Source organism: Girardinichthys multiradiatus, chromosome 18 (assembly GCF_021462225.1).
Source record: "Girardinichthys multiradiatus isolate DD_20200921_A chromosome 18, DD_fGirMul_XY1, whole genome shotgun sequence".
NCBI classification, from domain to species: domain Eukaryota; kingdom Metazoa; phylum Chordata; class Actinopteri; order Cyprinodontiformes; family Goodeidae; genus Girardinichthys; species Girardinichthys multiradiatus.
This window is the reverse complement of record NC_061810.1, coordinates 47,997,938-48,022,123: the sequence shown is the minus strand read 5'-3', so window position 1 is coordinate 48,022,123 and position 24,186 is coordinate 47,997,938. Positions and strand designations below refer to the sequence as shown.

At 42.2% G+C, this 24,186-nt stretch overlaps 1 protein-coding gene and 1 long non-coding RNA gene across 4 annotated transcripts; both read left to right on the top strand.

Moving 5' to 3' along the window:
- Nucleotides 1–1,613: 1,613 nt before the first annotated feature.
- LOC124884200 (zinc finger protein OZF-like) lies at nucleotides 1,614–23,786 on the top strand. Of its 3 annotated transcripts, none has more exons than XM_047391969.1 (4): nucleotides 1,614–1,889; nucleotides 11,380–11,457; nucleotides 11,633–11,668; nucleotides 22,383–23,786. In XM_047391969.1, exons 1-4 carry the CDS (start codon nucleotides 1,787–1,789, stop codon nucleotides 23,678–23,680), a joined length of 1,515 nt encoding a protein of 504 aa, XP_047247925.1. In that variant the 5' UTR covers nucleotides 1,614–1,786; the 3' UTR covers nucleotides 23,681–23,786. The 3 variants fall into 3 exon arrangements, with proteins under 3 accessions (XP_047247925.1, XP_047247926.1, XP_047247928.1); XM_047391972.1 differs by having other exon boundaries at nucleotides 1,826–1,889; nucleotides 11,628–11,668; XM_047391970.1 differs by lacking the exon at nucleotides 11,633–11,668.
- Nucleotides 17,378–18,886, top strand: LOC124884204. The gene is made up of 3 exons (XR_007042397.1): nucleotides 17,378–18,320; nucleotides 18,370–18,784; nucleotides 18,873–18,886. It is a non-coding gene; the product is annotated as an uncharacterized LOC124884204 (long non-coding RNA).
- Nucleotides 23,787–24,186: the final 400 nt, after the last annotated feature.

Sequence of the window (24,186 nt, the reverse complement as noted above, 5' to 3'; positions counted from 1 at the left end):
AAACACTCAGGATTACTTTTTCTCTTTGTAATACCTGACTCAATATTACCCAGGTAGTTCTAATATCTTTGAAGTTGTACCTACAGATACACCACCTGTTTTGTTACAATATAAGGGTGTGAGTATGTGAAACAACAGAGTAATACAGTCATGAGTATTTCTCAACAGTTCACAGAGATACACACCAAGGAGGAAGATCAGAACCACTCAACTGTTGAAGTGGAAAATAAAGGTCAATAAACTTGATTGGTTTCTCCTAGGTGGAAGGGACATAGCAGCAGAGGTAACAGCAACTGTGTAAAAGTTTGACTGGCTGAACATAGATTAAGTTACTGGATTCTGTAGAATATAAACTATCTATGTGTGTAACTGGAATGTGTGGAAATAGGGGGGGTCAAGCTTAGGGAGTGAAGCATAGAAGGGGCCTAGGGGAGTGAAAACATAGGGAGTGAGAAGCATAGAGAGTGCAAGGTCATAAATTAGAAGAGGACAGGGAAGGCCAGAGACAGTGGAGGATGAGTTGCATGTTACAATCAGAAGTATTCCTTATTTGGACCTAAGGGACTGTTATGTTATGTTATGTTATGTTATGTTATGTTATGTTATGTTATGTTATGTTATACATGTGTGACATGATATATCTATATGTTGAACTCACCCTTGAGACTGAATAAAACGAGCTGAAAGCAAGAGTTGATCAGAGTTGGGCTCACAGGTACTTGGCTGGAGTCTCCATCTCTCGCTCTGCAGAGGCGAACATAAGTAGATTGTACTTGTGTTTATTTCACTCTTCGAAACCTGTACCCAAATCAACGGACCCGGGGAAGCAGAGACGGCTTCAACAATTCACAAAACACACTGTGCTCAGACTAAAGACCCCATGCAGAAAACTTTGACTGAGGTTCAGACTGACTTAATAACCTCACTGACTGACAATGATGGAGACTGTGATCACTGTTTTGTTATCTGTAAATGTTGTTGTGTGCCTTGTATTGGAGCTCTGATTATTAGGTGAATTGACTGTGCTGTGGTGGCACTGGACACGAAAGGATTGGGAGCACCCCCGGCCTTCCGTAAAACAGATCTCAATCTCAATGGTTCATTACCTGATGATTAATTTCATTTCTTAAATTAAAATACTTATATACTTATTCTAGAGAATGCTTATAACTTTCTGATATCTTAAATGTTTTAATTTGAATATTTATATTCTAATATTCATTTAAACATTACAGACATTTATAAATAAAATACAACCTGAAACACACAAAGTATAATATATAATGTTACTTTACATAAATATGTACCTTGATGTACAAATTAAATGCTCAGTATTTTGTCAACATTGTCATATTTGTTTGTCACAAAAACTCTCATAGATTTTTTTTTTTGTTTTAGTTTTAGAATTGCTAAACTATATAGTCACCAGCGATAAAACAAAATGTCTTTATATCAAGCCCATAACAGTTCTCTACATGTTAAAAACATTAATTATGGGCAGTTTGGTCGTAAACAGGTTTCTAACCTGTTAAACCGCGGCTCCACGTTCACCACTGTTCTACTTTATCCCTAACCAATATGGCGGATGCATTGACGTGAAATTGATGCCCACGTGACTGTGGGACTTCCGCCCTTTCCGCCCCAGAAGCGTTAGACGTTAGCTACCTTGTTGGATAGCATCAGCAGCATGTGTTAAACGCTGGAAATGAGTGAGACAGCTTAAAGTTCGGTTCGGTCAGCTCGGTATGTGTTAGAGGAGGATCTGGACTGATTGTAGTCGTCAGAGATGTGGACACAGCGGATCAAACGGCGTCTGGAAGCAACAGCAGAGCAGAGACACGAAACGCTGGATCATTCCTCCGATCCAGACCGTCGGCTCCACCGACCAGGTTTGTAAATGTTTATCGGCTGTGGCGGGGTCCAGTTTGGAGACAGGAGGGTTTCCAGCTGTTGAGTGGAGCCAAGAGTGAGTTCTGGATCGGGTGTGGTGCGGTCGGGGATGGGTGGAGGGTTACAGCTGACATCTATTTAAATGGTCTTTTCTTGAAATCAGCTGCGCATCCTGCTTAGTCAGTGCTTAATGGTTGACTGTAAAAGATAGATCAGAAATACCCTTTATTGTTCCTGAGGGGAGGACTTCAGGTGTCCCAGCAGCGAAGTGAAAGACAAGTTAAAGCATGGAGATTCACACAAAGCTGAAAAATAAATAAATAACAAGCAAATCAAGAATAAGAGACTGTACACTCAGGGCAAATTTACATTAGTAGAATAATACTGTACAGATATTCAAAATAACATACTCAGGATTTTAAAAAAGCAGGGTTAGGGTGATTTTAAAAACTGAACAACATGTGCATGTATATTTGTGCATAAAAAACAAACTATTTACCAAAAAAAAAAAAGCTGGTAAAAAACAGCAGAGATGTAAACATAGATTGAGTTTGTTGGGAGCCGTAATGGTTATAAAGTCTAACAGCTGCTGGAACGAAGGATCTGTGATAACGCTCCTTTGGGCACCTAGGATGCAGCAGTCTGTCACTATTGGAGCTCCTCCAGTGTTGCCAGATCTTGCGAGAGAAACAAGCAACCAGCTCTGAAAACAAGCCCAACGGGCAATCTGCCACACTTTTAAAACCGCTTGTATTCAGTATAAATGCATGCATTTACTATGGCATTATACGTAAGCAACAGCAAAATTTATGCTAAACCATACAAATTTTGAAAAACTTCAATTCTTCGAATAACTCAAACCATGATCAAAAGAAAAGTGCATTTTACATACGTAACAGAAAAATGACAGTAAACACAGTCAACAAAAAACTTTCTTTAAACCGTTTAAAAGAATAGACCCACATTTTATATTGTCCCCATGTTTTCTAATTTTCACGCTGTCTCGTCACTCTGAGTTCTGGTGTGAGTGAGTGTGAGGTGTGCCGAGTCAACTCAGGCGGGCGCGATAACCAGAGGGCGTGGAACGGGCAAACTACCTACCACTCAGGTTTTGCTTTATTGTGGGGAGCTGAGAGAAAATCAAGGGGTTTCACCAGGAAAGAAAGCCAAGCCCAAAGAAGCAACTTCTCATTTTAAAACAAGACCAACTCAGGATGTTTGACATGAATAAAAACATCAACTTGCTCAGCTACACCAGCCACAGCATCCTGACCCACCTTATCACCGCGTGGGATGTTGGGATGTATGCATCATCACCAAAGGACACAGCATTAGAAGATTAGACTGGAATTTGCCTCGTCATCTGTGGTCACACTCATCCCCGGCTGAGACTTTTCATGCTCACAACGTCGGGGTAGATGTTCTGAAACATAAAGTCAGAGGAACAGCTTCTATCCTGAAGGAATCTGGATGATTAACTTCTCCAGACACTCTGTATCTATGTATACACTTTGTACATTGTTTTAAAGGGTTTTAAATGCTTCTGCAAAATGGTTATATTCTTTAATCCTATTTTAACAATTTTTGCAAAATAATTTTTTCTTCAGTAAGAAGAACAGCCTGATCTTGCTGCTTTATTAGTAGTCGATACGAATGTTTTTCCCTGTTGCTTTCATGACCTTTCTCACAGTGATACGTCAAGTTTGCTCACAATCTGCTGAGTTTCCCTACAGATATGAGAAGGTCCAAACCACATTAGTCGGAGGAAACGCTCTCAGCAATTTTATTGCAGCGCGCTGCACACTCCTCTGTGCCATTTTGTATTAACATTTTTTTTTCAAACCGTGACAGAAAAATCTAAAGGTCATCAGTCATTTTGACAGATTACAATTCCCACCCCTGACCACTTGGTGGCGAGTTAGCATTTTAATTAGCTGTTTGCTACCGCGGGGGCGCTGAAGCAGAGTGGTTGCCAGATCAGGAAACGCTCAGTCAGAGAGTCTTGCCGATTTCTGATCAGTTCAATTGAAGAAATGTTCCCTGATTTCAAAACTTTGACAGAAGTGCCGCTAGTAATCCCCGTCTCTAGGGTGGTGACAGAGCGCAGATTCACCCTCCAGAAACAACTTTAGAACCGCTACGAGAAGTCGTCTGTCCGAGGTAAAAGTCAAAAACTTCATGACAGCAATCCCACTCCAAACATTTGATTTAAGCAGAAGATGGTGAGCAATTCAGGTCCATTCGGACCAGGAGCAAGTTGTGAGACTGCGTTCGGGTCACAGCAGCGGATCTGTTCATAATTTAAGTGCAGTTGTTTAAGTTCATTGTTTAGGTGTAGTAACTGGGACTGCAGTCAGTGTCACTGTGGAGAAAAAGTTAAATGTATTCATCTGGTTGATGTGGATTCTGTGTTCAGCTTGTTTGGACTGAATATTAATTAAAACCAATGAAAATTAATGCTATTGAATGTTTCATTATTATCACCTTAAAAAATAAAGTGACGGGTAAAAGTAGATTATGACCAGATTTTTTATTTTTTACCTTGTCAGTCAAAATGATGGACAGTGAAAAAGTCTAGCGCAACCTCTGCTGGTGACTGAGCCCAAATACAGCGGATTTCCAACCGTTCTGACCCGTTCTGAAGAGTCGGTCACTGATTGAGTCGTCACTAGTTACAGCATGTTTTAATATCGAATATATTCTACCGTTAAGTCGTATGCTGGGCATATTGTGTGTATGACCACCATATAAGCAAGCGTCACATGTCCCTCTCTCTCTGGTACTGATCCAGATGCTTCGTCTTGCTGTCTTCTCTGGATCTTCTCACTCTGAGTCTGACAGCAGCCATAGACTGAGCAGCAGGTCCTCCATTGTTGTTGTGTTTCTGTCTCTAAATCAAACCATGTTACTTTTTTGGACTGTGGGGGCGCCATGCTGTTGATGATGTCGCCCACGTTGAGATGGTACACAATTGTAATGGAAACCGAACGGAACCTTGCAGAGCCGACCCGAGTTGAGTACAGTAGGTACGAATGGAAAAAGGGCGTTAAAGGTGTGTGTGCTGCTTCCCAGCTGGAATCCCACAGCACCACACCGCAAACTAATCTCTGTGCAAGGAATCTGAGAGAGCCCATGTTTTTATTCATGAACAGTTTCATTTTGGAGGTTGGAGGGTGTGGATGTTTTGTTTCAGGTGCTTGATGAGATCCTTTTTACGGCAACCAGAGCAGAGCAGAACCCAACATCTGCATTTCTTATGAGCTTAAACACTAGAAAAATAAATCAGCAGCTGCCTGTGGGTAGTTCTGTTGCTTTTATCACAGATGGAGGATAAAGTTAGGTGTGTATGTCTTTATTAGTTGTGCACTGACAGATAAAATCCAAACATTGGTGAAAACACGTCCCGTAGAAAAGAGGTGAGTCAAAACTGTGGCTGTGTTTTAAAATGGCCGATTACCAACTGTCCTGTAGAAAATATTGATCCTATCTTCTACAACCACTTCCTCAACTGGAATGTGATTTGTCTAGGCAGAGCGACGGAGTAATTTATAACGTGTTGATGCCAGTCATTGTAGTACAAACTTTTACTATTGTGTATATACAGATGATAAAGTAAACAGAGTACAGGTCCTTCTCAAAATATTAGCATATTGTGATAAAGTTCATTATTTTCCACAATGTCATGATGAAAATTTTAAATTCATATATTTTAGATTCATTGCACACTAACTGAAATATTTCAGGTCTTTTATTGTCTTAATACGGATGATTTTGGCATACAGCTCATGAAAACCCAAAATTCCTATCTCACAAAATTAGCATATCATTAAAAGGGTCTCTAAACGAGCTATGAACCTAATCATCTGAATCAACGAGTTAACTCTAAACACCTGCAAAAGATTCCTGAGGCCTTTAAAACTCCCAGCCTGGTTCATCACTCAAAACCCCAATCATGGGTAAGACTGCCGACCTGACTGCTGTCCAGAAGGCCACTATTGACACCTTCAAGCAAGAGGGTAAGACACAGAAAGAAATTTCTGAACGAATAGGCTGTTCCCAGAGTGCTGTATCAAGGCACTTCAGTGGGAAGTCTGTGGGAAGGAAAAAGTGTGGCAGAAAACGCTGCACAACGAGAAGAGGTGACCGGACCCTGAGGAAGATTGTGGAGAAGGGCCGATTCCAGACCTTGGGGGACCTGTGGAAGCAGTGGACTGAGTCTGGAGTAGAAACATCCAGAGCCACCGTGCACAGGCGTGTGCAGGAAATGGGCTACAGGTGCCGCATTCTCCGTGTCAAGCCACTTTTGAAGCAGGAACAGCGGCAGAAGCGCCTGACCTGGGCTACAGAGAAGTAGCACTGGACTGTTGCTCAGTGGTCCAAAGTACTTTTTGCGGATGAAAGCAAATTCTGCATGTCATTCGGAAATCAAGGTGCCAGAGTCTGGAGGAAGACTGGGGAGAAGGAAATGCCAAAATGCCAGAAGTCCAGTGTCAAGTACCCACAGTCAGTGATGGTCTGGGGTGCCGTGTCAGCTGCTGGTGTTGGTCCACTATGTTTTATCAAGGGCAGGGTCAATGCAGCTAGCTATCAGGAGATTTTGGAGCACTTCATGCTTCCATCTGCTGAAAAGCTTTATGGAGATGAAGATTTCATTTTTCAGCACGACCTGGCACCTGCTCACAGTGCCAAAACCACTGGTAAATGGTTTACTGACCATGGTATCACTGTGCTCAATTGGCCTGCCAACTCTCCTGACCTGAACCCCATAGAGAATCTGTGGGATATTGTGAAGAGAACGTTGAGAGACTCAAGACCCAACACTCTGGATGAGCTAAAGGCCGCTATCGAAGCATCCTGGGCCTCCATAAGACCTCAGCAGTGCCACAGGCTGATTGCCTCCATGCCACGCCGCATTGAAGCAGTCATTTCTGCAAAAGGATTCCTGACCAAGTATTGAGTGCATAACTGTACATGATTATTTGAAGGTTGATGTTTTTTGTATTAAAAACACTTTTATTTTATTGGTTGGATGAAATATGCTAATTTTGTGAGACAGGAATTTTGGGTTTTCATGAGCTGTATGCCAAAATCATCCGTATTAAGACAATAAAAGACCTGAAATATTTCAGTTAGTGTGCAATGAATCTAAAATATATGAATGTTAAATTTTCATCATGACATTATGGAAAATAATGAACTTTATCACAATATGCTAATATTTTGAGAAGGACCTGTATAATCAACTTGATAATACTTCACTAACATTTCAGGTCCAGAAAGATATTTTCTGCTCTTATTAGAGGTCGACTGATTTTCTTTCCTGTTGTTGATACCAATATTTAAATGTAACTGTTTTTGCCTGTTTTTTTGTTCTGAATATTTTGGACCTGAGATTAAAATGTTGGCATTTTATTTTACATGAAAGCTGTGCAGTAGAAGGCTGAAATGAGCTGACTCAAGCGGGATCTGCCGTTTCATTTCCTAATTCTCTGAATCTTAATCTGGTTTAAATTTTTAAGGTGGCTACAGAAATTTTCTTTTCAGTTTCCATCTTTAAAAGATCTCCTGATAGTCAAAAAAGTTGAGTCAGAGAACAAATGTCTCTCTGTTTCCACAGTTTATTTACTACTAATTCTAATAATTGTAACCGAACCGGATTTCCTCAGTCCTTAAACCTCACAGTTAATGTCACAGTTCTGTGCTTTTTCCCCATGCTTAATCTTTTACTATTTTTAATTTTCTCTAAAGCAATTTGTATTGTTTTTACTGTGTATGAAAAGTGCCTTGTAAATAACGATTGGTTGATTTTCCCTTACACTTCACTATTATGCACTACTCCATGATGGTCTATCACTTAATTTCCTAATTAAATACATACGAATTGGTGATTGAGACCAAATGTGGCAAAGGTCAGACAGTATGAAAACTGTTGCAAGGCTCTGTAAAGTCAGTTTTTGCACAAATATCGGTCCTCATCAAATTGTCAGTATCATTCCATAAGCTATTAGTTGCTGTTCCTTAATAAACTGTTGACAGGATTGCATTTGAAATTAACCTAAACTATTAACACATTTCTCATTATTATTCTGGACCCTTTCAGGCAAAAGGGCTTCCTGTAACACATCTTTAATCTTTTCATCTTTATAGATAAATCTGCCTGCTTAAAGATAAAACCAATTAACACTGAGTTTAAGAAGGAATAAAAAAATCAGATTATTCTCAAGCAATTTGTTGCAAAACAGTGAATGTAGGTAGGAGTAAATGGAGTGGTTCCTTTGGTTCCTTTGGACCATGTCAGGATGAGGGATTCTGCAAACTCAGATTGAATGAATGAATGTAGTTGACTGGTTGCTGAGATGAGACTGAATTTGACTGTATTGAAAAGATCTGGATTATGTTTTCTGGAGCACTGCTCACTAAACTGTAGCCTGTGCACATTATTTTGTTAAACTAATGCATCTTTTTTCTCTTACAATGTAAATGCTTTTCACTGTTTTCAGTCATGCAGATAGTAAACGAGAGACTGCAGCAGGTCCTGGTCTGTTTGTATCATGTGACCTCCACATATTTCCAACTAGCATGGGAGGGCTGCGAAGACTGGAACAGTAGTTATAAAATATTACATTTTCAGGTTTGATACAAACTCATAGCATACGTTCAAAACTAAGAGCGAAGTTAATGAATCAGGAGAACAAATTGTTCTGTAATTTTTATCCACATATGATTAACTGGAGCCACATTTCAAAGCGAATTGTCAGTGAGACATTAAAACAGAGAGTATACCTGATAACACTAGTCTAGCCTTTCAGCAAACCTCTCTGTACAGGTCCTTCTCAAAATATTAGCATATTGTGATAAAGTTCATTATTTTCCATAATGTAATGATGAAAATTTAACATTCATATATTTTAGATTTATTGCACACTAACTGAAATATTTCAGGTCTTTCATTGTCTTAATACGGATGATTTTGGCATACAGCTCATGAAAACCCAAAATTCCTATCTCACAAAATTAGCATATCATTAAAAGTGTCTCTAAACGAGCTATGAACCTAATCATCTGAATCAACGAGTTAACTCTAAACACCTGCAAAAGATTCCTGAGGCCTTTAAAACTCCCAGCCTGGTTCATCACTCAAAACCCCAATCATGGGTAAGACTGCCGACCTGACTGCTGTCCAGAAGGCCACTATTGACACCCTCAAGCAAGAGGGTAAGACACAGAAAGAAATTTCTGAATGAATAGGCTGTTCCCAGAGTGCTGTATCAAGGCACCTCAGTGGGAAGTCTGTGGGAAGGAAAAAGTGTGGCAGAAAACGCTGCACAACGAGAAGAGGTGACCGGACCCTGAGGAAGATTGTGGAGAAGGGCCGATTCCAGACCTTGGGGGACCTGCGGAAGCAGTGGACTGAGTCTGGAGTAGAAACATCCAGAGCCACCGTGCACAGGCGTGTGCAGGAAATGGGCTACAGGTGCCGCATTCCCCAGACCTGGGCTACAGAGAAGCAGCACTGGACTGTTGCTCAGTGGTCCAAAGTACTTTTTTCGGATGAAAGCAAATTCTGCATGTCATTCGGAAATCAAGGTGCCAGAGTCTGGAGGAAGACTGGGGAGAAGGAAATGCCAAAATGCCAGAAGTCCAGTGTCAAGTACCCACAGTCAGTGATGGTCTGGGGTGCCGTGTCAGCTGCTGGTGTTGGTCCACTGTGTTTTATCAAGGGCAGGGTCAATGCAGCTAGCTATCAGGAGATTTTGGAGCACTTCATGCTTCCATCTGCTGAAAAGCTTTATGGAGATGAAGATTTCATTTTTCAGCACGACCTGGCACCTGCTCACAGTGCCAAAACCACTGGTAAATGGTTTACTGACCATGGTATCACTGTGCTCAATTGGCCTGCCAACTCTCCTGACCTGAACCCCATAGAGAATCTGTGGGATATTGTGAAGAGAACGTTGAGAGACTCAAGACCCAACACTCTGGATGAGCTAAAGGCCGCTATCGAAGCATCCTGGGCCTCCATAAGACCTCAGCAGTGCCACAGGCTGATTGCCTCCATGCCATGCCGCATTGAAGCAGTCATTTCTGCAAAAGGATTCCCCACCAAGTATTGAGTGCATAACTGTACATGATTATTTGAAGGTTGACGTCATCCAGAGTGTTGGGTCTTGAGTCTCTCAACGTTCTCTTCACAATATCCCACAGATTCTCTATGGGGTTCAGGTCAGGAGAGTTGGCAGGCCAATTGAGCACAGTGATACCATGGTCAGTAAACCATTTACCAGTGGTTTTGGCACTGTGAGCAGGTGCCAGGTCGTGCTGAAAAATGAAATCTTCATCTCCATAAAGCTTTTCAGCAGATGGAAGCATGAAGTGCTCCAAAATCTCCTGATAGCTAGCTGCATTGACCCTGCCCTTGATAAAACACAGTGGACCAACACCAGCAGCTGACACGGCACCCCAGACCATCACTGACTGTGGGTACTTGACACTGGACTTCTGGCATTTTGGCATTTCCTTCTCCCCAGTCTTCCTCCAGACTCTGGCACCTTGATTTCCGAATGACATGCAGAATTTGCTTTCATCCGAAAAAAGTACTTTGGACCACTGAGCAACTGTCCAGTGCTGCTTCTCTGTAGCCCAGGTCTGGGGAATGTGGCACCTGTAGCCCATTTCCTGCACACACCTGTGCACGATGGCTCTGGATGTTTCTACTCCAGACTCAGTCCACTGCTTCCACAGGTCCCCCAAGGTCTGGAATCGGCCCTTCTCCACAATCTTCCTCAGGGTCCGGTCACCTCTTCTCGTTGTGCAGCGTTTTCTGCCACACTTTTTCCTTCCCACAGACTTCCCACTGAGGTGCCTTGATACAGCACTCTGGGAACAGCCTATTTGTTCAGAAATGTCTTTCTGTGTCTTACCCTCTTGCTTGAGGGTGTCAATAGTGGCCTTCTGGACAGCAGTCAGGTCGGCAGTCTTACCCATGATTGGGGTTTTGAGTGATGAACCAGGCTGGGAGTTTTAATGGCCTCAGGAATCTTTTGCAGGTGTTTAGAGTTAACTCGTTGATTCAGATGATTAGGTTCATAGCTCGTTTAGAGACCCTTTTAATGATATGCTAATTTTGTGAGATAGGAATTTTGGGTTTTCATGAGCTGTATGCCAAAATCATCCGTATTAAGACAATAAAAGACCTGAAATATTTCAGTTAGTGTGCAATGAATCTAAAATATATGAATGTTAAATTTTCATCATGACATTATGGAAAATAATGAACTTTATCACAATATGCTAATATTTTGAGAAGGACCTGTATGTAAACATGTCAGCAGGAGCGACGTTTGAGTTTTAGGACTAGCTTTATGCATTGACTCTGCGACAACTTGAGAAGCAAATGAGTTAGCTATGTGTGTATTCAGGTGATGTTAGAAGGTGATTATACCTGGTCATTGACTCTGTGTAAAGCAACTTCTTACTGCTGCCTTGCAGAAGCTCAGGTTGGGACAAAATATCTGTTGGTGTCAGGAAAAACTGATGAGAGGGACTGCAGCCTGTGGAACATCGTTGGTGAGTTAAATTGGACACAAGAACAATAATAAAACATTTTGATTATGATGAAATATGATGTTATTTCATTTCATATACATTGTGTGATGTACAATGTGAGTGATGGAAACAGACGTCAAATTCCATTTGGCCGTTAAAGCTCATTCTGATTCTTATAACATTGGTTTCAGTGCAGCGTCAGACTGGAACTCTGTCCCCCCCATGGCTGTTGGTAAATGATTCAGATCAGGTCTTCACACATAAACAATGTTCAGAAGAATGCCCAGCAGAGACTGTGCTTCCTGAGGCAACTCAAGAAGTCCTACCATCCTCAGGAGCTGCTGGTCATCTTCTACACTGCCATCATTCAGTCTGTCCTGTCTTCATCCATCTCAGTGTGGTTTGGTTCATCCACCAAACAGGACAGGTCTAGACTGCAACTATCAGGTCTGCAGAGAGGATCATCAGGGCTGACCTTCCCTCCATCCAGGACTTGTACAGGTCTAGGGTCAGGAAAAGGGCAGCTAACATATATGTACATTTAAAAAGATATTCTTTGTTATTGAGAGCAAAGTGTACCAGAGTCAAATTCCTTCTTTGTCTGTACAAAGTTGACAATTAAGCTGATTTTGATTCTGTTCAATGTCTGTGACAGTAATCCTGATTGAGACACCGTTTTCTTCTGCATGTGAATTCAGATTGCATTGGATGATAAGAAATTTGATCAGATTGGATGGGAATGAATCAAATTAAATTGAATTTGAACCTTATAGTAGAGTAGTTCTGTAGATCATATAAGAGGCAGGCCTGTATATCAAGTGGCTGATGTATTTGGCCGATATTGGCCATTTTTTCATTGCCATCTTGGCATCAAGTTCACAGAGGCCTGGTATTAAGCCATATACTCGATTTGGAGTTAAAAACCAAGTCATATGTTAGTACAAGATCAAGAGTATGATGATAAGAGTGAGTAGGGATGTGAACATTTTGGGTGAAGCCAGTTGAGTCTAATAATGCTGTAATGCTATATTACCAGTAAAGATGACTCAATTATCAAAACTGTGACTATGAGACTAACTCAGATAAGAAATCAGATTTAATGTAAAAACTCAGATTACAGGACATGAGAGCACTAAACAAAAGTAGAATGGGTTTTGTTTCTTCAGGGTTTCCCCTACTGTTATCCAAGGGGGACGTCCCCACCCCACCACCAACAGGACAGCCCACCCCCCTCAAGAATTATTATTAAGCCCATCAACATGTTCACACGTTACCAATTTACCACAGCGGGAGAGGAACTATGTTGTTTTCAACTTATGGTGGAGGAACACACCTATTAAAGTCTTGATGTAAGGTGGTGCGGTGCAGATGCACACATGAGGAGCGGAGAGGCGGGAGAACATGGAGGAACATCGGTGTTCCCCTGGTAGTTTTATTGGAGGGGTGGAGCGGACCCCTTTTCCTCCAACAGTCAAGTTCAGTTTTTAAATTTTGTTTTCTAAATAACCCTGGAAAGCGCAGAGCGGAAAGCAAAAGAGAAACCGACAGTGGTGGTTTCTGTATAGAAGCTCATATGGGTCAAAACTAAAGTACCTGGTGCTTTAGGCGTGCGTTTATGCACACACTTCAAATAAAGCACATCTTTATTTAAATAAATAAAAAAGCCAGTCTTTTAAATTGTCCTGACAGGGAAAACAAGTCCGCACTGCACTATAGAGCTCAACAATAAGCAATGATTAGAAACCTAATTTTAAATATATATATGTATATATTGTTCTATAGGCCTATTTTTTAGGCGTCCTGTCCTGTCTCTTGTCCGCATCGACTCCAGTCCAGTATAATCAGCTTTTCAACATTTTTTTCCTTCATCGTCAATAACCGCTAGTCTGAGAGATGCAGCAGACGTCCCAAACACAACAGGTTGCATAAAGCTTAAACACAACAGCAGTGTGTGTCAGGCAGAGCTTACAGCAGCTGCAGCGCCAGTCAGCAGATATGTGTTCTGTATCATCTCTCCACATCCGATGCCGACATGTTTGCCATTGAAGGTAACTACACCTACGGAACAGCTGATATCAGTGTGTGTGTAAGCAGTCTGTTGCTTCCCTTCGCAGAAAAGTGACTGAGCAGCAGTGGCTCTGTCTGGTACATAACCAGGTATGGATATTTATATGCCACGCACAACATGACGAAGCAGAATTTCAACGTAATGACATTCGATTTTTCTTTTGTAGACAGACGCCATTTTAAAGCCAAACTTGTTGGGATGACGGTTTTTAATGATTTAGCTCGCAGACCTGATGCTGCTTGGAAAGTTGTTAGCTAAACAGTTAAATATCTGGAATGCTTGGCTGCGAAGCTAAAGATTATGCATGTTTTCTCCAAAAAATAACATATTTGATTAAATATTGTGTATAGCATAAAATGGCTATGAAAAGATAGGAGGTCTTACCATTTTCCCTGGTAGTTATATTTTTTCTGAAATCTTGGTGATGGTAAAGGAAGTTTTCCTGAAGGGGATATAAGGAGGGATCAGTGGCAGAGACATGCAGTAAGACTGGCCCAAGGGTGGCAGGGGTCTCACCCTGTAGCCCCGCTTAAAACTGGAGTACACCTTGTGTGGACATTTAACATTCTGGTTAAATTTGGTGAGTGCTGCCTTATTTGTGTGGATGGTGATCTGTGGAGAGCAAGTGGTCCTCGGAAAATCCACCTATGAGCTTAGGAACTCAGTTGTAGGGCCCAGTGGTGTTGACCCCCGTTATGAAGTGCTTTAAAGGATTTGTCAACACACAGATCCATTCCTCCCTCACTGCCTCCCCACCCTGCAGTTTGTGTACCGCTCAAACCGCTTTGCTTTGGTCATTTCACCCATACTTCATGCTACAAGCATTCAATACAATTATCCCCCAGCAGCAAGTCCCAAAACTCTCCCTGCTGGGCCTCAACACCCCAACCTGTAACTGGATTCTTGACCGTCTGACAGAGAGATCAGTCGGTGTAAATTGGCACGCAAACATCTAAAGGTTTCAGCCTGAGCAGAGGTGCTCCCCAGGGTTGTGTGCGCAGCCCTTAGCTGTTTGTCAGTCACCTGTGACTGCACTGCGAAGTCAGACTCCAACCTTGTCATAAAATAAACAAGTGACACAACTGTTGGTTGGGTTCATCGGTGTCCGCAATAAGGGGTTTTAAAGAGAGGAGGTAGCACCTAATAAACCTATTCTTGGTGACTTTGGTATTGTTAAGCCAGTCCCCCTCCATTTTCTGTCCAGTACTCTTTGCCTAAAGGGGTAAACTGTCCCACATAACATGCATAAATGTCCCTGTATCTGAGCGGCATTTCTGTCATACATTATTCAACATAACTTCCATTCCATGGAGTTTAGAGCGAGTGAAACACCACCGGTGTATTAGTTTAAACTGAGTAAATTTTCTTACATACTTCTTAAATACAGCCTCTTTATGTGCTAAACCACACAATTCCAAAAAATCCACCACTGCATTTGCGTCTTGAATAGATTTGCCCTTAGTGATGCCGTCCCTCATTAGTAAATACTTAGAAAAATCTGACCTTCTTTCCAAACCATATTTTTGGGTGATTTCAGTGAAGGACATAAACACTGAATTCAAACAAGGTCACTTATCCTTTATATGCTTTTGACAAACCATTAATTCCAGTATACAGTTTTTTTCCAGTCAGGGTTGCAGAGTTGTGCCAAACCGAGGCATAAGGTTGTCTTGAATGGGACACTCCACACATCCTATGTACCTCCTCTCAGAGAGCTTTAGAGCACAGGGTTATCTTGAAGGTCCTGCCCATAATTAGCTGAGCCCTGTGAAACAACATCCAGAGGCATGAAAGGGCTAACTCATTCCTGCTCAAACTTAATGTCTTGACCTTGAGAGTTCAAGTGTTAAATTATACAATCTTACATTTGGCCACTCCCCCAGTATCTCTAGAGCCCCACATTGTCCACGTTGTCTTTACATTAGCTTGGTTTCTTCTTGTCCCACAAAAATTATTTTTAACTTTCTTTTTAAATTGACTAAACAGATGTATTAGTATTTCAACAGGTGTCAACATGGATACATAATTAAACTGTGGGCCCATCGTTATTTTAATCACATTAATTTTACCCCATAATGTAAGAATCAACTTTCCCCACTTATCTAGATTTGTTTTTATTTTAAGGAGAGGATCCAAATTTCAAAGCATAATTTCCTCTAGTTGATTTCAATCCTATTTCCAAATACTAAATACCAGAAGGTAACCACTGAAATTAACCCCTACAACCGCAGCACTTCTGCCAGCAAAATCATTCCAAATACAGGTCCTTCTCAAAATATTAGCATATTGTGATAAAGTTCATTATTTTCCATAATGTCATGATGAAAATTTAACATTCATATATTTTAGATTCATTGCACACTAACTGAAATATTTCAGGTCTTTTGTTGTCTTAATATGGATGATTGTGGCATACAGCTCATGAAAACCCAAAATTCCTATCTCACAAAATTAGCATATCATTAAAAGGGTCTCTAAACGAGCTATGAAGCTAATCATCTGAATCAACGAGTTAACTCTAAACACCTGCAAAAGATTCCTGAGGCCTTTAAAACTCCCAGCCTGGTTCATCAATCAAAACCCCAATCATGGGTAAGACTGCCGACCTGACTGCTGTCCAGAAGGCCACTATTGACACCCTCAAGCAAGAGGGTAAGACACAGACATTTCTGAACGAATAGGCTGTTCCCAGAGTGCTGTATCAAGGCACCTCAGTGGGAAGTCTGTGGGAAGGAAAAAGTGTGGCAGAAAACGCTGCACAACGAGAAGAGGTGACCGGACCCTGAGGAAGATTGTGGAGAAGGGCTGATTCCAGACCTTGGGGGACATGCGGAAGCAGTGGACTGAGTCTGGAGTAGAAACATCCAGAGCCACCGTGCACAGGCGTGTGCAGGAAATGGGCTACAGGTGCCGCATTCCCCAGGTCAAGCCACTTTTGAACCAGAAACAGCAGCAGAAGCGCCTGACCTGGGCTACAGAGAAGCAGCACTGGACTGTTGCTCAGTGGTCCAAAGTACTTTTTTCGGATGAAAGCAAATTCTGCATGTCATTCGGAAATCAAGGTGCCAGAGTCTGGAGGAAGACTGGGGAGAAGAAAATGCTAAAATGCCAGAAGTCCAGTGTCAAGTACCCACAGTCAGTGATGGTCTGGGGTGCCGTGTCAGCTGCTGGTGTTGGTCCACTGTGTTTTATCAAGGGCAGGATCAATGCAGCTAGCTATCAGGAGATTTTGGAGCACTTCATGCTTCCATCTGCTGAAAAGCTTTATGGAGATGAAGATTTCATTTTTCAGCACGACCTGGCACCTGCTCACAGTGCCAAAACCACTGGTAAATGGTTTACTGACCATGGTATCACTGTGCTCAATTGGCCTGCCAACTCTCCTGACCTGAACCCCATAGAGAATCTGTGGGATATTGTGAAGAGAACGTTGAGAGACTCAAGACCCAACACTCTGGATGAGCTAAAGGCCGCTATCGAAGCATCCTGGGCCTCCATAAGACCTCAGCAGTGCCACAGGCTGATTGCCTCCATGCCATGCCGCATTGAAGCAGTCATTTCTGCCAAAGGATTCCCGACCAAGTATTGAGTGCATAACTGTACACGATTATTTGAAAGTTGACGTTTTTTGTATTAAAAACACTTTTCTTTTATTGGTCAGATGAAATATGCTAATTTTGTGAGATAGGAATTTTGGGTTTTCATGAGCTGTATGCCACAATCATCCATATTAAGACAATAAAAGACCTGAAATATTTCAGTTAGTGTGCAATGAATCTAAAATATATGAATGTTAAATTTTCATCATGACATTATGGAAAATAATGAACTTTATCACAATATGCTAATATTTTGAGAAGGACCTGTATATGCTAAATATTAACCAATGTAAGCATTTTGTATATCCACTTAACATGAATCTATCTAAATGATAGAAACAACATTTTCTTCCTCAACAAGACCCAAATCCAACACCAGGCGGAAAAAAAATAAAGTAAAAAGAGGCTAAATACGGATATCTTGAAAAACACACAGCACATTTCAGAAAGTTTACATTTATTTGTAGATTGAAATGATCTGGCAATGCCCACAATTCCAACTCCTGACACGCTATGCGGGTGTGTGTCTGAGTGAGATGGTTTTATACCCCAACGCGGGGGCTGTGACGTAGACATCAACCACGCTTTACCTTTTGTAACACACGGGAAAATTCAACTGTAGTAGCCATTGTTCAACCCAAAGATGGCAGCACTAAGACGGTTGTAGGCCAAATGTTGCAGAATTGTCCAAATAAAATTTCAAAATTTGCACATTGACATGAAGATGGCACCCTTAAGGCCCGATTTCTACAGTTTATCTGCAAATAAATTGATTTATTGTTTAGCTACTATTTAAATGTAAAAGTAAAGGCTGAATATAGAATAGGATAGAAATACTCTATGGTCCAGCAGCAGGGGTTTGAACATTTATACAGTTTGTTGGGAGCAGTGATGGTTATAAAGTCTAACAGCTACACAGAAGGACCTGTGAATAACGCTCCTTTGTGCACCTAGGATGCAGTAGTCTGTAACTGAAGGAGTTCTCCAGATCTGCAACAGCTTTATGAATGGGATGGGACACAACAGTGATGCTGTTTCTTTCTAGAGTGCTGTCTCCCACCAACTGCACAGGGTCAAGGTGCATCCTAGGGCAGAGTTGGCCTTCCTGATAAGCTTATCTAACTGCTTCCTCTCAGTTGTAGATAAGCTGCTTTTCAAACAAAAACTACACCATAGAAGATGGCTGATGCCACCACAGAGTCAAAAAAGGTCTTCAGGTGCGCCCCCTGCACTCCAAAAGATCTTAGTCTCATTAGGTCAGGTCAGGTCTGCTCTGACCCTTCCTATAAAGAGCATCAGTGTTGTGTCTCTAGTCCGGCTCTTTGTTCACGTGAACACCCAGGTGCTTAGAAGAGTCCACTATCTCAATGTCAGTTCCCTGAATGTTCACCGGTGTCAGTGTGGTGGGTCTGCACCTCCGGAAATCCACCACCTTCTGCGAAGTCCTGTGTCCACTGTCTGTACTCCGAGTCGTCCTCACCTGTGATGGGGCCCTCTTACTGCAGACCAGCCTGCCAGAAAGACAAGCCTGTGTACTCGCATACTGTGGGCGGCCAGTGAGATAGTGCAGTATGCACTGGGACAAATGGTCCTCGCCTGAAAGCTCCAGCTTGTGCCTCAGAATTCCAGACCATATGCCCTCACCAGGGGGCGAAGATGGTTGAGGGCCGGCCTCTCGAGGGTCTTCATTAGATGCGAGGTTAGTGCTACCGGGCTTGTAGCTGCTGAGGTCCTTCTGATGTCTGGTAATCGGCACTGGTACGATAAAGGAGGTCTTCCACAACTCTGGTATTTTGCCCAGCTTCAGATTCATTTTGAACATGTATCCCATGATGCCTTACAGTTTGTTTGTACAACACCTCAGGAGCAGGAAGCTACTGTCATCAATACCTGCAGCCTTTAACACCTTGCTGTTTTGCAGCTCGTTCCTCACCTGAAGTGTTAAAAGGGACCTGTTGGTGGGGGGAGAAAGGGCCTGAGTGATGGAGTCCTCGGAATAGGGGGTAATGGCTGAGAACTGAGAGATGTGAACTCCTGTGAAGAAAAGCAGGCAGTCCTCAAAGATAGGGGAGGTTGCAGCAGAGGAGACTGGGCTGGGGGAGTGGGGAGTGTCTGATCAAACCTGTTGAAGAACTGGTTCAGATCTTTCACCCAGCAAAAATCCCCTGCAGCCTGCATGACCTGAAATTGTTTTCAGGCTCTTCAAAATCCCACTGATGTTGTTTTGCTGCAGCTAGTCCTCCATTTTATTCCTCTAGATGTTTTTTTCCAAACCTGATCTTTCTTTTGAGCCCTTCTGCACAACTCTCAGCTCCTCCTTGTTTCTTGATCTAAAGGCTCTCCTCTCCTTGTGGAGAGCCTTTATTTTAGGTTTGATCCAGGACTCCAGTTATTGGAGAAAAAACATACCTTCATGAGGGGCACAGTGTTATCCACATAGGAATTAATGAAGTCCATGATGCTAATGTAGTCTGTGATGCCGTCGATGTCCTCCTCATGAGGAGCTTAGAGATCCTCTCATGCAGTGGATCTGGAGCAGTCCCTCAGCTCTTACAATCTCCTCAGACCATCTCCTTACTGTGCGTGTCATAGCTGGTTCTCTGTGTACAAGAGGTTCATACACAGGCTGTTCTGGGGTCTGCTGGTAACAATGTTACCAGAGTTGCACCATCTGTCATTCACAAACACTACCAGAAACCCTTCTCTCTTCTTCCACTACCTTGGTTCTGTTGGCCCGAATGAAATGAAAACTATCAATGTGTTGTGCCCCAGCCATGGGATGAAACATGGACTGAACTGTACACTTAAATGGTAATAATAAATACATTCCTAAATTTATTGCATTAATCCAATAAAAGGGCTGGAATCCCTGTGATGTCATGGAGTCACTAACTAAACACTTCTCCCAGCCATGCCTGTTCCTCATTGACCTGTGCCAGCACAACTGACCCGTTTGGAAGGCAGGGTGCGAGAATCATCTGAATGTCTTTGTAATTGGCTCCTGAGTAAGACTACTACTTCACCGAATCCATGGATTCAGAGTGGTCTACACTCGTTTCGACAAGTCTTAAACCGTTCTTTCTAAGCTTCTGCAGAAAAGGAATCTGAGCCAGAGGTTCCCCCAGAAAGAAGTATTCACAGAAGATCAACAGGGCTTCTTTTTACACAATGCCCGCCACCAGGGGTTTTACCGAAGGTCTCTGTGGTCCTGTCCGCATGTTAGCCCCCTGTAGCCACGTTCTATATGTTGAGTTACAGCCACGTTTCTGTAAAAATTATGGTTCCCTGTTTCAGGCTGGGTGGTCAGTTGGAGTCTAAGATAGTCTGCCTGTTTTTCCAGAGAGTATACATTGGCCAATGGTACTGAGAGGAAAACTGGTTGGCTATATTCCTTTGGCATAGCCAGCTGTAAACACAGTAATATTACAGCTTAAAAAGATAGCGAGGAGGAGAACTCCAGCAGGATAATGCAAGAAATGTTTTGGGACACACCCGGAGGGCCTAAGAGAATGTTAATACTGTTGTCGTGATGCACAAGGGTCTGGAGCGGTGCATGTATGAGCCACAAAACCAGGAAGAATGAGCTGACTGAGCAGCTGATCCCTGGGCGACCTGGATTGGTATATTGTGTCATTTGTAGTAGTTTTGGCTTTTGTGTGAGATGAGATGAGCGCTTTGCAGGTGTTTAGCAGGAAAATTGTTTTTTGTTCCCCATAAGTGTGAATTCAATTTAATTCAAAAATACTTTATTAATCCCAAAAGGATATTAAATGATGGTGTAGCTCATATTATACTGGTTTCTTCAAATGGTGAATTGGTGTGTGCATGGTTGTTTGCCCTGTGTGTCTCTGTTTCGCCCTGCGATGTACTGGCGACATGTCCAGTGTTAACCCGTGGACCGCAGCAGATAGGAACCAGCTCCCCTGCGACCTGTACAAAAGAAAATGGTATAGAAGATGGATGGATGGCACTAGAGGCCTTTATATTAAAGTGGAAAGTCTTGAAATGCAGTAGGGGGAAGGGGAAGATGTGCAGGAAGGGCCTCGCTGGGTTAGGACTCGGTCCTGGGACATTTATGTCGAGGACTGAGGCCTCCGTACATATGTCGCATGCTCTACCACTAGAGCCATAAACCCCACCTTTTACTACTATGTTACATGTTTTATCCATGCATGTAGCATGGGGTCTTTTGGAGCTGTGATAATATTTACAGCCTGTGTGTCTATGAATCTAATAGTAATGGGCTGAGAATTATTGTCCATCATTTGTGTTTGACCACCATTATGGACCTATGAGGACTTCCCAAGAGTTTGCATTTCAGTTTTTGTGAATGAAGTATCCTGGCATGAAAGAACCTTGTTCTTGCCACCTTGAATATTGTTCATGTGGAGTATGTATTGTGCTGTTTTTAGGTTCTGGACAAAGCCCTGTTATGGGCATACAGGGGTTGGACAATGAAACTGAAACACCTGTCATTTTAGTGTGGGAGGTTTCATGGCTAAACTGGACCAGCCTGGTAGCCAGTCTTCATTGATTGCACATTGCACCAGTAAGAGCAGAGTGTGAAGGTTCAATTAGCAGGGTAAGAGCACAGTTTTGCTCAAAATATTGAAATGCACACAACATTATGGGTGACATACCAGAGTTCAAAAGAGGACAAATTGTTGGTGCACGTCTTGCTGGTGCATCTGTGACCAAAACAGCAAGTCTTTGTGATGAATCAAGAGCCACGGTATCCAGGGTAATGTCAGCATACCACCAAGAAGGACAAACCACATCCAACAGGATTAACTGTGGACGCAAGAGGAAGCTGTCTGAAAGGGATGTTCAGGTGACAGTCACCAGATCTAAATATTATTGAGCCACTTTGGGGTGTTTTGGAGGAGCGAGTCAGGAAACGTTTTCCTCCACCAGTATCACGTAGTGACCTGGCCACTATCCTGCAAGAAGAATGGCTTAAAATCCCTCTGACCACTGTGCAGGACTTGTATATGTCATTCCCAAGATGAATTGATGCTGTATTGGCCGCAAAAGGAGGCCCTACACCATACTAATAAATTATCGTGGTCTAAAACCAGGTGTTTTCAGTTTCATTGTCCAACCCTTGTATGTCTCTATGGACATTCACTGCATGTTGCAGTGTTGTATGGCATATGGACATACAAGCCCAGATCTTGCAACATCCTGTCACTTTCACACTTTGTTTTTTATTTTTAATAAGTTACTTCAGATCTCAAAGAAGAAGAACTTAAATTTAATGAGTCCACTTTGTTTTTCAGAGATTCCTGCAGATGTTCAACAGAGCATGCTAATCAAAAAAGAAGCTCCTGAAGAACATACCCCTGCTGCAGCCCAGCAATTAGTCCACATCAAGGAAGAACAGGAGGAACTTGGGATCGGTGTGGAAGAAGAAAAGCTCAATAGGAAGGACGAAGTCACTGCAGTTCTCATTAAGAGTGAGGATTATGAAGAGACTCCTCAGCTCTTACAGCTTCATCATCACCAAGTGATGGACAGAGATGTTCCATCCAGCAGCTCAGCAAACCAGATGAAAGCAGAAACTGAGGAAGGGTTCCATGGAGGAGCACAATTCTCCAGGAACCCAAATACAGACACTCCTATAGAAACGTCGTCCTCTTCAGAGACTGAAGTCAGTAATGATGATGAAGAGGATAACTCGAACCATTTGCAAAAACCATTTTTTTGTGATTTTTGTGCAAAACGATTTAAACTTAGGACAGATTTAAACAGGCACATAAGAGTCCACACTGGAGAGAAACCGTTTTGCTGTGATGTTTGTGGACAAAACTTTCGGTTAAAAATACATCTTGACACACACATGACAATCCACACGGGAGAGAAACCATTTGGCTGTGATGTTTGTGGTCAGGTATTTAGCCGGAAGTCGCATGTAAGCACCCACATGAGAATACACACTGGTGAGAAACCGTTTGGATGTGATGTTTGTGGACAGACTTTTAGCCATAAGACCAACTTAAACACACACATGAAAACTCACACAGGAGACAAACCCTTCAGGTGTCATGTCTGTGCACAAAGATTTAGTCAAAAGATCAATTTGAACACGCACATGAGAATCCATGCAGGCGAGAAACTGTTTGGTTGTGACGTTTGTGGACAAAGGTTCAGTCGAAAGGCACATTTAAATACACACCGGAGAACCCACACAGGAGACAAACCGTTTGGCTGTGACGTTTGTGGACAAACATTTAGCCACAAGACCAACTTAAACACTCATCGGCGAATCCATACAGGAGAGAAACCGTTTGGCTGTGACTTCTGTGGACAGAGATTCAGCCAAAAGATCAATTTAAACACACACATGAGAATCCACACAGGAGAGAAACCGTTTGGCTGTGACGTCTGTGGACAGACATTTAACCACAAGACGACCTTAAACACACACATGAGGGTCCACACAGGGGAGAAACCGTTTGGGTGTGGTACCTGTGGACAAACCTTTAGCCATAAGAGCAGTTTAAAAACACACCAGCGAGCCCACACAGGGGGTAACCAATGTCAGGGAAATATTTCTGCAGAAAGATTTAACAAATAGACACATTTAAACATCCATACAGGAGGAGGAAACAGTTTAGATGTTGATCTGAATACAACTGTACGAGAAGCATCTCAGTTTATTAATTAAATTCAAAATATAATCACTTTTTTAGTGAATGTTTGTTTCCTGTGTTGCTAACTTATTTTCTTTCAATATGAAATTAAATTTGGCTGTGAAAAGTTAATCTAAAATTCAGAATGGATGTTTTGGTTTGTCCTTGTCAAATGTATGTATTTAGTACATTTAAAATCATCCATAGTTGACCAAATGCTTCACAATTTCAGCAATAACCATGAAATAGTATAAAGAATAAAACTAAAGTACTCTTAAGAACTATTTAGCACCTCATGCTGAATCAAAGGTTGGAGAAAGGCATGATCTAGCAGGACTTAAAGAGCTACAGTAGTCCAGGTGATAAATGCATGAATTGCCTTCTCAGGGTCTTTAAAAAGGAGAAGGATTTGCTTTGGCGATGAGTTGCAGGTGAAAAACGCTGGATTTAA

Coding starts and splice junctions, on each gene's coding strand:
- LOC124884200 (XM_047391969.1), top strand. CDS start 1,787: ATGTGGACACAGCGGATCAAACGGCGTCTGGAAGCAACAGCAGAGCAG. Junction 1,890..11,379: donor CCGTCGGCTCCACCGACCAG/GTTTGTAAATGT, acceptor GCTGCCTTGCAG/AAGCTCAGGTTGGGACAAAA. Junction 11,669..22,382: donor TGTCCCCCCCATGGCTGTTG/GTAAATGATTCA, acceptor TTTGTTTTTCAG/AGATTCCTGCAGATGTTCAA.